This window comes from Callospermophilus lateralis, chromosome 19 (assembly GCF_048772815.1).
Source record: "Callospermophilus lateralis isolate mCalLat2 chromosome 19, mCalLat2.hap1, whole genome shotgun sequence".
Taxonomy (NCBI): domain Eukaryota; kingdom Metazoa; phylum Chordata; class Mammalia; order Rodentia; family Sciuridae; genus Callospermophilus; species Callospermophilus lateralis.
In genome coordinates, this window is record NC_135323.1 from 3,209,286 (window position 1) to 3,226,523 (window position 17,238).

The 17,238-nt window shown below is 44.0% G+C and overlaps 1 protein-coding gene across 4 annotated transcripts in view; it reads right to left on the reverse strand.

The window, feature by feature from the left end:
* Rbfox1 (RNA binding fox-1 homolog 1) overlaps positions 1-17,238 on the reverse strand; it is a 303,442-nt gene that overhangs the window by 86,665 nt on the left and 199,539 nt on the right. For all 4 annotated transcript variants that reach the window (XM_076840764.2, XM_076840766.2, XM_076840763.2 and 1 more), the window contains exons 5-7: positions 13,285-13,377; positions 11,453-11,513; positions 3,261-3,314 (exon numbers count right to left, since the gene is read on the reverse strand). In XM_076840764.2, the coding sequence (XP_076696879.1) occupies positions 3,261-3,314; positions 11,453-11,513; positions 13,285-13,377 (208 nt within the window). The remainder of the gene's footprint in view (positions 1-3,260; positions 3,315-11,452; positions 11,514-13,284; positions 13,378-17,238) is intronic.

Sequence of the window (17,238 nt, forward strand, 5' to 3'; positions counted from 1 at the left end):
AAAATTACCTTTAGGAGAGATTGAAAATATTGATTTTAATTTACAAAAATATGTGAACTTTTCACGCCCCATTCTGAGAGACAATTGGAGGCTGGGTTGTTAATTCTGCATAAGCATCAGAAAATCAATAATTATGCTAAGGGAATATTATGAAATTTGTCATTAACACAACATCTTTCATATAGAGATGACTAACCTAGCTTGCCTTCTATCTTAGGCAGACACAGGGCTGGCCTACTAAATACCCACTGGTGAAAAGACCTTCATTTCAGCTGTCAGACACACCCCAAACAGCAAGAGGAAGCCAAGTTATTTTTATAGCTAGGGAAATGTAAAATGCCCCACAAATTCAGAGTCATGTATCTAGAGATGGAAGATGCTGGTTGTGCCTGGAGATGGAGATGAATGCCTCCCCATCTCCACCTCTGCGTCCATCCATCCCGCACAGGCAGTGCCTGAAATGCGAGGGTGAAGCTCCTTAGCTTCTCAGTGCTTGTAGGTCTTCAAATATTTCAAAGGAACTGTGCGAAAGCGGTGGAACTGCAGACGTTTGCTCATATTTCTGAATATCATGGACTCTGTCTACTCAGATGGGACAAATAGGGACGAGAGAGATCACCTGGCCTTGCAGTTGATCCAGGTATCTGAGGCATCAAGCACAAATACCTAGGTTTCTCCAGCTAACGCTTATTCTCCCAAGCTCTGCTTCCTTATTATTGGAATCTCTCAAAGCAAAAACCTTCCCTTGTTCAGGCTCCGATAAGGTTCTCCTGACACACCCAATTAACATGTCCTGGGATATGGTGGTAGGGTTTGGAATAATCCAGAATGTCTGGTTTGGACCCAGAGAGGTAGCATGATCACAGGACCCAGACAAGAGAAATTACGGCTGTCCGTATCCATCCCCAAAGTTATGAAATCCTCTACCCTGGATGTACAGAACTCCAGGACAATTAAAGCCGGATTTAGAATTGTGGCCTGCTTCTGACCAGTGGTGAATTATAGGCCAGCAATACAGATGTTTGGCACCTTAGTTTTCTCCTTTACAAACTGTCCTGAGGGCCGTGCCTATTCATATGTGTCACGTATGGAGAACAGTGCCTATACACGGGAGGCACCAAGTACTCAGAGAATATCAACCCCCGACACTTGCTCTTTCCCACAGTCCGCGGCCCTGCTTCTCAGGCTGGGCCCTGAGCTACCCTGAATGTTGCTCCAGTGCTCTAGAAGGAGTGCATACCCCCAGTTCCTTCCTGTGCCTGTGCATCCATCAGAACTGTAGCTCCTACCTAAATGTCCCCTTAAACAGCACAGACACACACGTGGGACCTCAAGGAGATCCCTGGAGTCTTCCTGGTTAAGAGGGCCACGCAGGACGGAAGCTACCTTGCATGGGATGCAAAACGTGCACCTTCCTTTATCACAATTCCCACAGCATCACCAGCCCCCACAGGAAGCCCTCCTGCCTCCTGTTCTTGACCCCCTCACTTAGGGGAGAGAACCTGTGCATGGAGAACCGGCTCTCAGACCACTCGGGAGAGGTCACGTGTCTACAGGCTTGGACAAGATGTCCTCCTGCCACACCTGCTGAGTCCATGTATCACTAAACAGACTGCAGTATCCCAGATCCCGGGAATTGACCGCCCCCAGAAGGACATTCTGAGAATGAAAGAGTTAATCCTCTCCTGAATTAAGAAAAGGGTCTTGCAGTCGAACAGTATGTCAGAATCAGCTCTCAGCTCATTTGCCCCCATGCAGAGAGGTGTAGCATTAACTGTTTTTATTTATGAAACGTGTTTAAGGTGCTGACTACTTGGCCAGCACAACTACGATGTCAATCCCTTTAATCCTAACAAACATCTAAGAGCTGGTTACTACCATGATCCCCATTTGACAGATGAAGCACCTGAGGCACAGAGAGGTTAAGTAACTTTCCAGGACCACACTGCTGGCAAGCGGGGGAGCCAGGCTCTGAGCTTGGCCGTCTGGGTATAGTTTCCGTGCTCCTTGCTGTGCTGTGTGTCCTCCCGGGAGAGGTGGGGTCCATGTTGTAACCATGGCCTGTCCTGTGTCCCCCCTCCCCCACAAGGGCCAACACAGCTTCCACTTTACAGTGGCAGACTTAGCCCAGGCTCCCGGCAAAGCTCACCCACAAAGAGCACCTGCAAATATGGCCGACCTGAAACCCAGAACTCTGCTCTGACACGGAGCCATTCCAGAGTTATCCAGTTTTAATTTTTTTTTTTTTTTTTTTTTTTATCAGCAGGACTTTTGTGCAGGGGTAGCTCGGCTTCCTGTGTTCCTTTCTCACCCACTAGGGCTGAGGCTCAGTGTCAGCAGAACGGCAGAAGTTGGGTGTCCCAAGAAGCAAGAAGGCCAGGGGCATGACTTACCGTCGGAGGTGGCTGAGTGAGGGACCCTAGATCAACTGGGAATCTACTTCTCCTCTCTCAGAAGCAAGAGCCTCATCAAAGGAAGACTCTTTTTGCATTTCCATGTGGCAAATCTACTACTGGGACCCTAAGTGTTAGGTGTAGACTCGACAGCGAGCAAGAAGACACGGGGCATTAGTGACAGGCCAGGCCGCGCACATCTGGACAGGGAACCTCTCAGCCCCTGATGCTCAGGGGCAGCCCTCTCCCACCAGGTGGGCGCTGAGCTTCCCAAGAGTGTGGTTTCCCTCTGGAGGGTGGTTGGTGCCAGGGCAGGGAAGGGGTGAGGACAGAGACGCACCCTGAAGGCAAAGTAGAGAGAAGGGAAATTGCCAAGGGACATTGGTTAACTGAGAAAGAAAGAGAGCATGATCCTTTCCAGTATTCTAAACAGGCCTTCTCTTACACAGGCCCACGGGCTGTCGGGTTATGGGCATAATTAAACCGACTCTCTGCTTTGCCAGGAAAACGAAAATGCGACCTCAATGGAAATGAGTAACTAAAAGACACACTCAGGCACATAGAAATGATGGGCATGGACACCTCTCCATGTGTTCAAATGCAATTGAACAAAAGCCTCAATGCTTTCTTAGGACGAAACCAAAGCGAAATGTCCCAGGATCAGGGCCCGGTAACTCACACAGTGCACCTTTAATTTTTCAAGGGTTTTAAACACTGTTGGCTTTGCCCCAGGAAATCATTCAGAACTTGTTAGGACAGGGATTCACTGGGTTCAGATGATTTTGCAAAAACCCATTATTTATCGGCAGGCAAAGCACACAGAGGAGAGACCAAGGGGGCAGCATGCCAAAGAGAACTTGTTTTTACCTGCATAGAACTCGGGACTGTAGACGGCACCCACAACTGGATTCAATTTCCAGCCTTCAAACAAATAAGCAAAAGCGTTATTACCACTTGGAGTCAACAACTTTCATCACTGCAAAGTAGCCGCAATTCAAATAGGTTGAATGTTTTTCTGATTTAAAAAAAAAAAACTAAAGAATATATATTTGGGGCATGCATTAAAATATTTGCATTTGAAAACTATACATTGAAATGGATTTATGCCCTTCTTTGATTTTCTGCCAACACAAGTTAATGGGATGGAAACTGCTAGCCAGCTCCAGGTGACCCTTCTGAAAATGATGTGATTAATTTTCTACCATATCAATAACATACTCCGACGATTATCATTCCTAATTATGACCCTGGGACTAGAGGAATTCTGAAGTGCTTTATGAATACCGAAGAAAATGGTACTTTATCCCCTGGAGATTTAGTGTGGAATATATCTTAATGCATCCAGGAGCCATAAAAATTCTTAATCAGCACATGATATCGAAGGTAACTTTCAAACACCCTGTCTGTGAGATTAACGGAATCCTGTAATTTTCCAAATGCTTTGGATGGAAAGTTTTCTTTAAAATGAGTCCTGGCCCTTCAGAAATTTTTCTCAAGAAAAGATCAGACAAGAAAATTCACAAGTGGAGACGCAGGTTACAGACCCGTGGACGTGTGACCCAGGGAACACCTCCTCCGAATGGCCATCTTTGGGAGCTGTGGTCTTTCCTATCGGAAAGTCTTCAGGAGTGGGAGGCTATACACTAGAGGACTTCTTTGTTTCTTTTCTTTTTGGAACAAGGGATTGAACCCAAGGGTGCTTAACCACTGGGGCCACATCCCCAGCTACTCTTTTATATTTTATTAGAGGCAGGGTCTCACTGAGTGGCTTAGGGCCTCACTGAGTTGCAGAGGCTGGATTTGAGCTCGCCATCCTCATGCCTCAGCCTCTCAAGTTGCTGGGATTACAGGCGTGCACCACCACACGTGTGGCTCATTATAGGATTCCTGAAGAACAGGGGAGGCTGAAGTTGTGCTCTGCCTGTGTCCATGAGCAGAAAGTCAAATGCCAAAGCTCCTGAGAAAGGGAGATGGTGACCCTGGATGTGAAGGAAGACATTTCCAAAAACAAGAACTCTATGGGACCTTCCGGAAAGAAGAGGTCTGACTCTCTACCTGACCTAAGTGAGGCACTTCCTGAGCAGCTGAGAGGTGTTCCTAAGATCCACTGAGTAAAACAGAGGCCCCAGAATCTTTCAAGATCCAGAACTTTCTAGAAATTTCTAAGAAATGTGTTGCTTCTAAGAACTTTCAGTTATAACCTGAAAGAGCTGAATGGTTTGCATTCTTAGGATAGAGTTTTTCAAAGAGAACTTGGGTCACCTGCAAGGTGTTAATGGGGACTCCTGGGCTCCCTTTTAGATGTACAGAAGGGGACAAGAAGTTCTAAGGCTTTTTAAAAGTATTTACATGTGACACCTTCCTCTTTCACACTCACCATGTTTTGCCTTAAAGAATTCACAGCATGTTTTTAATGAATGTGCAAAATGACTTCGATTTCACTCACTGAAATTCCACCACTTCCAAAAAAAGAAGTGGGGACATGGGGCTCACACCCACATCTCAAGTTATTTGGAGTCAAGAAAAAATAAATGGAGCGGTGAGTTTGCATTCAAGGTGAAGACATCTTTAATGTTTTCCATCTTCCTAGTACTTCACAGAAGTCTAGAAAGCTGAAATATCTGGAATCACACAAACTGAGTAATTAGTGATTCTTCTCCGTCTCCTGCCCCTATTTCTCCATCTCACACCTGTTTAGGGTCCTATTTTTTTGGCCCATGGGGATGAAGCCTGTTCATCCCCAAACTCAAGTTTTGTTTCTTGTATACATCCTCATTAGCTCCCCTACATACGTTTTTCTGGTAGGTAATCCTGGGGCACACTATTAATTTTGATGTCACTGTCAAAGACTGGAAATTATGCCAATGGCCTTTTATTATCTTAAAGAAGTGGATTTCTCAGAGGTGTCTAAGACTGTCCAGAAATCTCATTATTCTCATCTGCCTTCATCTTCCTTGTTTATTTGGGCCCCAAATCCATCCATCCATCAGTCTATCTGCCCACCCATCAGTCCATCTACCCATCCATCAGTCCATCTACCCATCCATCAGTCCATCTACCCATCCATCCATCTATCCATCCATCTACCCATTTGTCCATCCATCCATTCATCCCTTTGTCTGTCTGTCTATCTGTCTATCTATCTATCTATCTATGGACTGCTTATGCATCTACCTCTCAACTGTCTTGTCTGTCTGCCGATTTGGCACCTGTCTGCCTGTCTATCCATCTGTCATGGATTTTTTACCTGCCTACCTACCTACCTATCATCTCTCTGCCTATCTGTTTGCCAAGGGTGCTCATGGAGAATTTTCTGTCCGTTTAAGACTAATATAAATTAAATACCATTCTCCCTGGTCAGGTCGACCATGCTACCTCACGTCTGAGCCACCAATTGAGAGAGGTGAGTAATGAGGAGTCTGCGAGAGACCAACTTGGAATGTGTGAGCTACAAAAGGTAACGCCTCTGCTTGGGTGGTCGCGGGAGCATCAGTGCACATGTCACAATTCTTCCTGCCCCTGTCCTTTCCCCTAACTGAGGCTGCTCCCCTGCCACCACAGGGACATTGGGGACTTTTCTCAATGGTGGGACAGGCATGGAAACTCAGCTTCCAATCTCCACAAGCCTAACGCCTTGTTCCTTCCCAAGTCAAAGGCGCTGTCTTCATCCCCGGTCTCCTCCTATTCATCTCCTGATGAACACTTCTCCCCACTCCCTCCTGGTCCTCACATGGGATTTGCAATCCACTAGAGAATACTCTGTTGGGCCTAGAACACTCCTTCCCTTCTTCTCCACCGCCACCATCCCAGACGGGGACACTTCGACCTCTTGCCAGTCGTGCCCCACAGCAAGCTCACTGGCTGCTCTTCCCTTGTTCTTCCTCCCTCCCTCTCTGGCCCCATGGCAGTGGCCACAGTGAAGTGTGAGAAGTCAGTTAGATGTGTCCCTCTGCTGCTCAGAATTCAACAGCTTCTTTCTGGACCCAGGACGAGCACAGATTCCTTACTGTGGTCTAGAAGCCCACACCCTCTGACCTTTGCCTGTTCGTTTGGAACCACTGTCCTCTCCTCTCCAAGCCACAGTGGCACTGGCCATTCCCATCTGAATCAAACCACCCAGACCATTCTGGATTCAGGCTTTGCCCCCTGTGCCTGGAGAACTCTACGCAGCTCTTCACAAAGTTGTCTTGGTGCATTAGATCTTCGGATTCTTCCCAGAGTATGCTGCTTTCCCACCTTTCTTAGAAGAGTTTTTCTTTGATTCAATGGCCAGTTATATTTTTTGCATGGCTGTTTAACACCACCTGGATTTTCATTTTCCTTCTGTGTTTGTTCTTATTTTCTATAGCCACCTCATTAAAATGAATGGTAAAAGTGGGCAGGGACTGCTGTCCATCATGAATCCCCACCACCTGAAAAGTTTTTTAGGCAAATATTAGGTGCTCCCTAAACATTTCCTTGGTTTCCTTCTGAAAGAGCAGAAGGAACACAGAGCTTTCTCTAACAGACTCATTGTCTTTGGGCTCAGGTTGTTTCCTTCCATCCTCTGCCGACCTACTTCCTGATAGATGCTGTATGTCTAATGAAGGACCTGCTAGCGACTGACTGTCTTCCAGGGAGAGGCAATGAGAAACCAGCCCTTAATATCACCTCTGCTCAGATTTACAGACCTTGTGTAGGCTTATGTAAATGAATGCAAATCATATGCAAATGAACCCATAGTTTCTGCAACTCCTTCTAGTACCTGGAAGAGACCCTTGGGATAACCCTGCTGGAGATGATGAGCCTGCACTGTCAGGGAGACGGAAAATGATCCCGTTTTAAATTTCCTAGGCAGTTTGTGTACGTCCCCAGGCCTTGCAAATTCAGAGATTTTGATCAAGGACATTAAACTGAACAATGAGGCTTACAACAAAAAAGAGAACAGCTGATAAAGCCCACCACTCCCAGCATCCCAGGGCCTCCCTGCAACAAGGCAATGGAGCAGAGCCCTGGCACGTTGGGTCTTGCTCCAAACCAGACACAGGAGTGGTTTAGAGAGAACCTCCTGGGGTTGGGCCTCAGGAGCTGCATCTAAATCAGCCAGCACTTCTCGCCTCAAATTTAGCTTGCCATCCTTTTTTAAAGAACAGACCAGAACCCCCAGTGTGGGCTACCCCTAATGGGAATTAACAGGAACCCCAAACACGCGTGGCCTTCTCCAGGGCTCTGCTGGGCTGAATACCAAAGAAATCACATTCCAGAAAGTACCCTCAAACACCCTCCAGGGGTTCAAAAACTGCAGAGGGTGGGGAGGGCTTCCTAAAGGATGCAGCAAGGGTGCCAGAGACTGGCAGCTGAGGGTGCAGGAGACAGAGCCCTGATGTCAAAAGGAAGGGAGGCTAATTGGTAATTGCACATCATTTACAGGAGAGTTTGGGTTTGGTTCACATAATATTTGTCTTGTTTTTTCCTAAATGTGGATTTACGACCAACGTTTAGATTTTATCAAAAAGACATGCTTTCTGGTGCTCTGGAAATGGTGCTGGAGATGGCCACTTTGAGTTCAGAATCCCCCAGACAGCTCTGTCAGCGAGGAGGGGTCTCTAGACAATAAAAGATAGTTCAAGGCTGAGCTTCCCAGACCCTCTCTGCCTGTTCATTCTGTCTGCTCCGTTCTTGTTAGGGCCTAGATACTGGATCCTTAAACTGGTGCCTCTCAGGAATTAGCATCCACAGTGAAAAAGGAACAAGATGACTCCTTAGTACTGAGAGTGTTGGGGAATCAAATAAAATCGTACTACAAATTGTTGAGAAAAAAAATCAGGGAGCTTTGCAGACCTAACGTTGGGTGGAGTGCTTTCTCTCCCATACCTATGACAAATACCTATGACACCATGATATGTCCAGTTCCAACTTGAGGACACTGGTGTGGGTCGAGTTGAAACAACTTGCATCCAGTTCAAAGGCCAGTGAGGAGCACAGCTGACTGACAACAGGAGGAAACACAGCCCCCCCCCTCTCTATTGTCTGGGAGGCGGGGGTTCACTGTCCATCGCTTCTAAAAATCTCTAAGAAAATGAAGCAGTCATGTCTAGTGCCCAGGCTTCACCCTCTTCCGGGAAGACCCTCCATATCGCACTGGCAGATCCCGCTCTTGATACCAGTGTACACAGGGCACTCGGCTCCTTTGTGCAGATAGGTCTTCTAGGGTGTATGAGTGGATGGTGTGATTCCCTCTTGGCAGAGCTTTCTGACAGGTACAATTTCCAAGCCTGTATTTCCGTCCACAGCCTTCTCTCACATCCATGCTGAACAGTCCTGGGAATAGAACCTGCACACTCCATAGCTGTACTGACCATCATCCTCCACAGCAGCACCTCCCAGGAGCGTGTCTCTTGCTGCATCTGAGGTCAAGTCTTGGGCATCATTGGAAACTCCTCAGGTGCTAAAACTCTGGTTGGATACATGATGGAAAGAATTTGTGGATGGGATGTGGGCCCTGAGGCCCATATTTCTCCACTTGAAGAGAACTTAAAACTTGGAGGACCAATAATTTGTAATTCTGCTAAAGCATGATTTCCATGGTTTGTGATAATGGATTATACAGCTAATGAATGAACCTCAGTGATAGCTTTATTTTCTCACTTCAACACGATTTCCTGGATCTTGATTTATCTTTCTTCCCCATACCTGTACCATCTTCTGAGGATTTTAAGGACCCCGTGGTTTCCAAACAGTAATACCACACTGCAATTTATGGGCCATTTTGTTTATAGTGGTGATATTTACCTCCTAATCAAAAGAAAAGACTTCATTAATTACTTCTGTCATCTTGCCTCAGTTTTTACTCTCTCTAAAATAGAATGAATGATGTCCTTTTGGCAAGTTGTCATTTGGTGCCTTTAAAATACTTCTCATAGTGCATACAGAGAATTCCAGAAGAGTTGACTATTTATGAATTGGCTTTGAATTGTGTCCAAAAGTACTACAGGTATGCTTTCCATAGTTATGGATCTGTAATTCTTACTGTAAAATCAATGTGTATACGCATGTATTCACATGGCTTACAGAATAATATTTGGCATCCTTGTTTCTCACTTGGCATACATGTGCACCTTCGCTAGGCAGGCCCACACACCTGTGCTTCCACGCATGTGCACACAGAGCTGTGACTTCATAACTCAAGAAAATGCACAACAGTCAGGCTAACATCACCATAGACAATGGGCAAGTTGCAGAGCTACAGTTTTTACCCAAAGAGATGGGGCTCCTCATACATAAATCAGAGGTTCACTTCTCTTCAGTGCTGGGAATTCAAGGTGGGTTGTTGAAATTGTCTACACCATTTAAGGGTCTCTTTTGGATTGTTGAAACCAGGAAAAGTGGTGAGAAGAAAAACAATTCTGTGGTCTTTCAATTTAAAGCCACATTATATCAAGAGTGGACAACTGTGGTATATCTGCCCTCAATATAACGGTGCCCCTTTCTAAATTAAGAACAGACTGACTATGTCTACATAGCCGAGGGCAGAAGGAAGAGGAAGAACAAAAAGTATCAAATGCTAATATTATTGTTTGTGTCCCTTAAACAAATGCAAAGAAGCAAACAATAAAGCATCAGTTTGCAGTGAGGTTCTCAATACACCATATCCATTTTTTGTGGAATGTTATGTAACCACCCAAAAGAATTACTTTGGATCTCTATGTATTAATGGAAGAACTCCACGTTGATTTATCAAGGCCCATTGAAAGCAATGCACCATTTATGTCAAAACTGCATGCACAATGCTGTGAATCCTATTAAGCTATATCTACTATACATGTAGCATAAAAATACAACTTAAAGCCGAAGGCAAGAACCTGTAACTGCTTCCTCTGAGTGGGACAGAGGAGAACAGGTTGGCAGTAGTACTAGTAGTACTAGTCAAAAGACTTTGGCTCCGTCTTGAATGTTTCCTTCTTTTGAAATTGTTTTCTTTTTTTTAAAGAATTCTGTTTCCATATTTCATGTATAATTAAAACTTCAGATATTTCATATACTTTTACCTTTGATTGTAATAAAATTATATCATTTTTAAAAACATAAAAGCCCAAGAAAAGTATTTTCTTGTCTCACAATTCAATGAAATTTTAGCATTTTGTGAAGTTGCTGAGATGAAATCAGACTATCCACATATTTTTCTGTTACTTAAAGATTTTTACTTATGGTAGGATCCTTCCTTGCCTTTATCCTGCTTATTTATTAAAATAAATTATATATATATATATATATATATATATATAATATTCTACTAAATGCATGCACTTAAACTTACTGTGTTACTTTCTTTTTAGTTTCTAATATGATTAAGAATGTGATTAGCATAACCAATTTCCCCACGAACACCTTGAGAGAGATTATTGTGAGGAGGATTAGAGAATCAAAATGTCCTAACATTTTTTAATAAGGTGTCATATCCATGGGGATTGGTTTTGCGAGTTTTGAGGAGCTTTCTTGGTAGAAATAGGACTGCACTGTCCTAAAGGGGTTTGCAATACACTGCCACCTCCTTCCCTGGTGCTAAGTGGCCCTGGGTACCCAGAGAGGCAAGGCACGCGAGGCCCACTCACACATTCTGCTCTCCCACTGCGACTCACTCATGAGAAGACACCCTCCCAGGCACCCCAGGCGCTGGGCATCTCTGGAGAAGACTCAAAGCCAGAACCACAATGAGTGGCCACACCTCTAGGAATGAGCAGTATCAACAGGGGCATGGGGCTAAAAGGGCAGAAGAGTCAAACCTCCCTTCTCCTGCAGTTTAATAGAGTAACAACAAATTACCCAACTAACTCCCGGATAATTGCTGGATCTCCATCCTGTGTGGGAGTCCTCTAGAGAGGCAGGCGGAGGGCAAGCACACTTAACCTGAAAACTAGGTTTGCCTTTGCTATGAAAATTATCCCATTGATTTAGGTGCTGCGTACTGCAGGTCAGCCAGAAGGACACAGGGGCCAGGGAGAGGCAAGGGGTCCCTGGTTAAGTAATGTAACAGATGTAGAACTGGAGAGGATTTCTCACAAAAGGCAGGGGCTACTTACCATTTGTATAGGGGTTCACGGTCTTTTTATTTGTCATGACGCGAGCCGTGGCATTATTTACCTACGCACATAGAAAACTCCAATGAGAGCATATTCCAGGGCCAGCCCTCAGTTCAGTTAGTCGCATGCATTATGACTGTGATTACTTATTAAAAACAGAAAAACAAAACTAAAAAACTAAAATGCATTTTAATTTATAAAAGGCAATATAGGTGCATAACAAAAAATCATACATTTTTATAATTACATTTACTTCATAACCATTTTAACTTACAAATCATTTCAATAAAGCAATGTCATCTCATTTAAAAGTTTAATAAAGAGACAGTAAAAGCAAAATTAAAAGATACGGCATAATTGAAGATTTAAAAGCATGCGTGTACTCCATGGTAACACAGAAACAATAAATCATTTTTTTCTTAAACATAAAATAAAGTTCATATGAAGGGACATGCAGTGGAGTAGAAAGGGAAGAGACAAGGTACAGGGAACATAAATGTCAAAAAAAGGGACAAACAAGTTTAAGCCGTGTGCAACACTTTGGGAGGGAAGGACCATCTGGAAGCAACATATAGCATTCAACACTTGGAACGAGAGCCTTAAACATCGCAGGAATTAACAAATCATTCAAGCTTTTAAAGTCACAGCTAACAAAAGGATAAAAGAGAGGGTGCATTGTGTAACACAATATGGAGTTAACAATCTGAGTAAGATGTGCACCGGTCATAACTCAATCCAGTCAGAGCCTCCCAGGCTAGCTTAGAACGTACACTCAATTACAGGCGTACCAATATCCAAAAAAATAGAGCATCAAGAAAACTTAATACAACAAGTCAGAAAACTCCACGTGGTAGATAGATATGTATAGAGATATATCAGCACTAAATACGTGAAACGGCAGATGGACTTCACCACTTACCATTCAGCACCATCGCCAGCATGGTTTGTATACAGTTACCATGGTTACTGAGAGTTTGGTGAGGGGCCTAAGCGTTACCGTCGAGGGGGGAAATGAAAGGCAAAATATGCAACATCTTACTCCAAAGACTACAGCATTTTTAATTGGTATTTTTTTTCTTTTCTTTTTTTTTTTTTTTTTTTAAGTTTTAACAAATATGACCCTGTGGCTACATTGAGGGGGATCCCAGTGGCACAAATAACAGACTCGAAGCATTCGAATTTTGGTACTTGGATTTTCAAAGATCAGGGGGCCAGATATTGAGCAGGAAATCCTTTTTGGTTATTCACTTTACAATCAAAAGAATGCCAAAAAAAAAAAAATCCAATTGACTTCTTAAAAAAAAAAAAAAATGAAAGGTTTAATGACAAAGTCCTCTCATTTTTTTTTTTTTTTTACACGAATCTTTGGAATGGCGACTGCTTTCACAATTTGGTTAAATTTGCAAACCACTGAGGATCCCTCTTCAACCCTGAAGTGGAAAGAAAAAGAAAACTCTCCTGCCTTTGGTTTGATCTGCAATACTGTCTTCTCTTTGGAACCTACTGCACCCATCGTTCATAAAACATGGAAAATAAAATTAAAAAATAAAAATTAAAATAAAAAACCTTTCTAATTAACCTTTCTTTTGTCTCACTTTTGCCATCCACCTTTCAGCAGTAATAAGATTAACACGATAAAGTAAAAATCAACAACAACAAAAAAAGTAAGGCCAGTTTTCCTTTTTATATATAGATAGATATATATATATATATAAACGATGAGAAGGGGGTGGGGTCACATACAAGACGCCAAAGATGCATCCGGAACAACAAATGAGCGTGAAGCAGACATTGATAAAAAAGATGAAAAGGAAAATATTTTGAACATGCACCTCGATTTTACGGCCCTCTACCACGGTGCCGTGTAATTTCTCCCTCGCCCTGTCCGCATCGGCACTATTTTCGAAAGTTACGAAACCAAATCCCTGCATGCAGGAGGGAGAAGGGAAAACAACATGCATATTATTATTTCCATCAACGACCACTTCGTCACGTTCTCTCGCTTTAATTCCTACTCCTCGTCCTGACTTCAGTTCTGTAACATGCAAATTAGAGAAATTATAAGAGTACTAAGATGTGCAATTATTAAGCGACCAATGTGAACAAGATTGTTTTGTCTGTCACCGGTTAGCTGTACCCACCCCACCCACCCCCCAGGAAGAATTCCAAGAACGATTCCAAAAAAATACCCTTCTGAACGGCACTACAGAAGAAAGGAAACGTAATGGAAAGAAAATGAGATCAAAATAAAGTTACAGTGTCTTCACAGAGAATAAAATGAGAAAACGAGAAAAGAAAAGAAAAGGGGACCACTTTCTGGACATGCAAATTAAAAATAAAATAATAAAGTAAAACATGTGCACAGAATTCAACAGTGAATGCCAAAATCCTCCATCATTGCCTACAGAGTCATGCGGTGTGGTTTTAAAACACCTCTTCCTCATGCAACCTTAGGGTTATTCGAATTTGTCAATTCTACAGCCTTTACTTCTCAAAAAAAAAAAAAAAAAAATTCAAAGCCTAAAAAAAAGGAAAGACCTTTTTTTTTTAAATATAGATAATAATAAATCTTAAACTCTTGGAGCGAATAAACAAAAATAATCACATGAAATGAATAGAAAGAAACTTCTGTTGATCAATAATGCAAATAATTCAAGGAATGGCTTATATTCATACCTCCCCCGCCCCCCGAATAACATCCATGCTTTTGAACTGAACAAATCTTCACATGACTTTGTTAACTCAGAAGGGAAAATGTGTATATGTATAGCCAAGTTCAAAGGCGCTGTGCTGGTATTCATCTGTCAGAGCATCTTAAGAAGCTCCACGGACAAAATGTGACTTAGAGTGACACTCTGAGCTCCTCCCCTTTCCCTGACGTAGGACAAATAGACCCTTGGCTTCACCACAGGTACATATCGCTTCTAACATTTCAGCCTCAAAAACCAACCCCACTAAACTTCATCCTGTCAAAATCCATCTTTTGTCTCCACCTCACACTGTTCCTAAGAAGAGTACAGAAAATAGGACATATTATTTTTTTAAACCCCTAAACACATTTGTACATCTTGTTCAAAAATATGTACACCAACCTTTTGAACAATTCCAGTGTAAATTTGCCCAGCTCTTTGGGTTTTCAGTGTCAAGCGAGGGAAATAATGGGTTCTGTTGGGATTCTATTTGAGCTGGGTAAACCTTACGTCAAGGTAAGTAAATGTTTGCTCTAACTGCTTAGGTGAGTCAGTACGAAGTTGGGTTTTACTGATAAAATGTGCAGTAATGACCAATACGTAAGGAGCTATGATCAATTGATATCAGCTCCTGATTCTACAGGAATCTACCATGACCCACAAATATAAGGCTGTTACAGACAGGCTGCCCATGGGCTGGTCAGAAACGAATTTCTGCCCGTAAGTTTGGACTCACCCACTGAAGACGGGAGCTGCGGATGTGTTCAAGAGAGGGTCGATTGATGGTCACTTGTCAGGATTTCACATTTAAAGAAAAATTAAGTTTCTTTACTTTAGGAGATTGGATGAAATAACTTTTATCATCCTTCCCAGAGAAAAGATTTATGATGGAAAGAAGCCTGAATTACATGGTCAATGTAAGATTACATGTTCCACAAAAGAAGGATTCTGCCTAGTTTTGTATACTTCCAAACTGGGTGCCAAAAAAAAATTACTTGCTAATTAAATAGTTTTGAAAAAAAAATAGTTCTGCCAAAGGAAAGAGACAGATTTTCCCCCTCTCTCTCTGTTCTACCTCTTGGCCAGTGGGTCCTAAACCTAGTTGAACATCAGAAGGAATAGGAAAGATTGGGCACTGTGTCCTGTCTACCGGATCAGAATCCCAGAGTGGAGCCCAGAAATCTGTTTGCCTAAAATGCTGCCTGTGTGACTCAGCAGTGAGATAGCCATGACCTCTCGTCACCCCATGTGCCATCAAAAGAAGGGTTTGGCTCTTTGTAATCAGTAGAATTTTATATCACTCATTTTGACGGAGTAATCTGTGGGGCAGCCTGAGTTGTTTATAACTTCTCATCTGGTGCTTAGATAGATATAGGGGTACCTTGAAGATTGCAATGTCCAAGGGCTAGGCCACATGCTTTTTCTTTGTGGGACCAGCCACCTCTATTACCATGGTGGGGAGGAATAGCTTAGGTGAGCTGACCTCTGGGCACTCCTGCCCTGCATTATCCTGAAGGCTCTCTTGCTTCACTGTGAATCCTGCTGGCCTGAAATCAGCGTGCTGTGTATCACGGAGAGGTGAAAGGAGAGCTAGAATCATTTTGGGGATCGTAAGGAAAGTGCCTACACTACAAGGGAAAACCCCAAACCTGTCCCTCACTATAAGCTACTGAGAGGATTCCTTGAGATTTGCCAAGATTGGGTTTGAAACACAGCTCGCCCCAGAAATAGTCCTGCCAATACCAAACAGGCTTTCCTAACCTCTTCCTTGGAAATTTCCATCTCCCGCTCAGGCCAGAGTGGCACGGCCTTTCCCCTTCCGAGGTCATCAAGTTCCCACCTGGGAGCTGCACTGGGACCAGAGAGAGGCCTGCAGCCCTCCCTACCACCAAGGACACTCTCTCCCGAGCCCAAGTGGCTTGGACGGCTGCTGCCGTGGTTGCTGCCTTTGACCTGCCTCGCAGTCAGAACTGCATCTCAAGAAATCAGCAACCTGCAGTTCTTGAAAAAGATCGCCACGTTTTTTTCTGTCCTGAAAAGGAGAACAAACAAGCCTACTCTGAACTTGGCTTGGGGAGTACAGGGACCACATGAGCTGCTGCAGCGGGACCCCTTAAAGATGAAGAGTGCAAGAAGAGGGGCCACCCAGAAGGTGGCCACTGCCCTTCATCTGAGAGGCAGCCCTCCCAGGGCCAACTGTGACAGGGGGCTGGAGTGGAGACAGGACTCAGTGCTTCTCGCAGAGAAGACATCTGTGCCGCCCTTTGATGGGCGGGCATGATCAACAGGCCAGATGACAGTGGCCCCAGATGGGCAGCCCGACCAGCGTGACTGGCTTCTTTTAAAACCTTTCTGTGGATCATCAATTCTGACCTTCCTCTACTGCAGTCACCTTGCCTTTTTGATCTCTGGAGTTTTAGGTGACACCTTCCTTTTTTGTATTTGTGTAAACGCCCATTCTATATCTTAGATAAAGGTCCTGAGCCGCCCAGGATGGATGAATGGGATGGTGTTTCAGTCTGTGTGAGTAATCAAGGCCTTTGGTCTCTGGTGCAGGGAACTGGTATTTCCGAGAGGAGAGGTAGGGGAGGGTCTGAGTTTCTTTCCTGGGCACCAGCAGCAGCGTCGGGTCTACCCCTCCTGCCTTCTCCTCTCTGGCAAATGTCCACCCATCCCCACTCTTGGCTCACAAGTCCCTTCTTTCCAGAAGCTTCCCAATCTCTAACAACACAGGTCTGCCTGTCTGGATCTTAACAGCCTCTCCCATCAGCCAGGGACCCGGCACATTTAATGGCCATGGCTTGTCTTCACGGTCTGTCTCTCCCTGTGCTCAGGAAAAATCTCTGAGGACAGGAAGCACTTCTGTCTTGCCCCTGTGTCCAGTACCCACATATACACGGAGTCAAGGATCAGACTGCGTGTTTCCTAGGTTTACCAGTTAAACCTGGCTGTATTCCCCCCAAACCATGCAGAGATAAACAAAATGATTTAAATCTTCTAAAAGGAAAAAAGGAGGGGGGTTGCCAACCCTAAAAGCTATCCAACTCTGGTTCTCAAAGCCCAGTGGGTTTTTGTACCTGTGGCTTTTCTGTATAG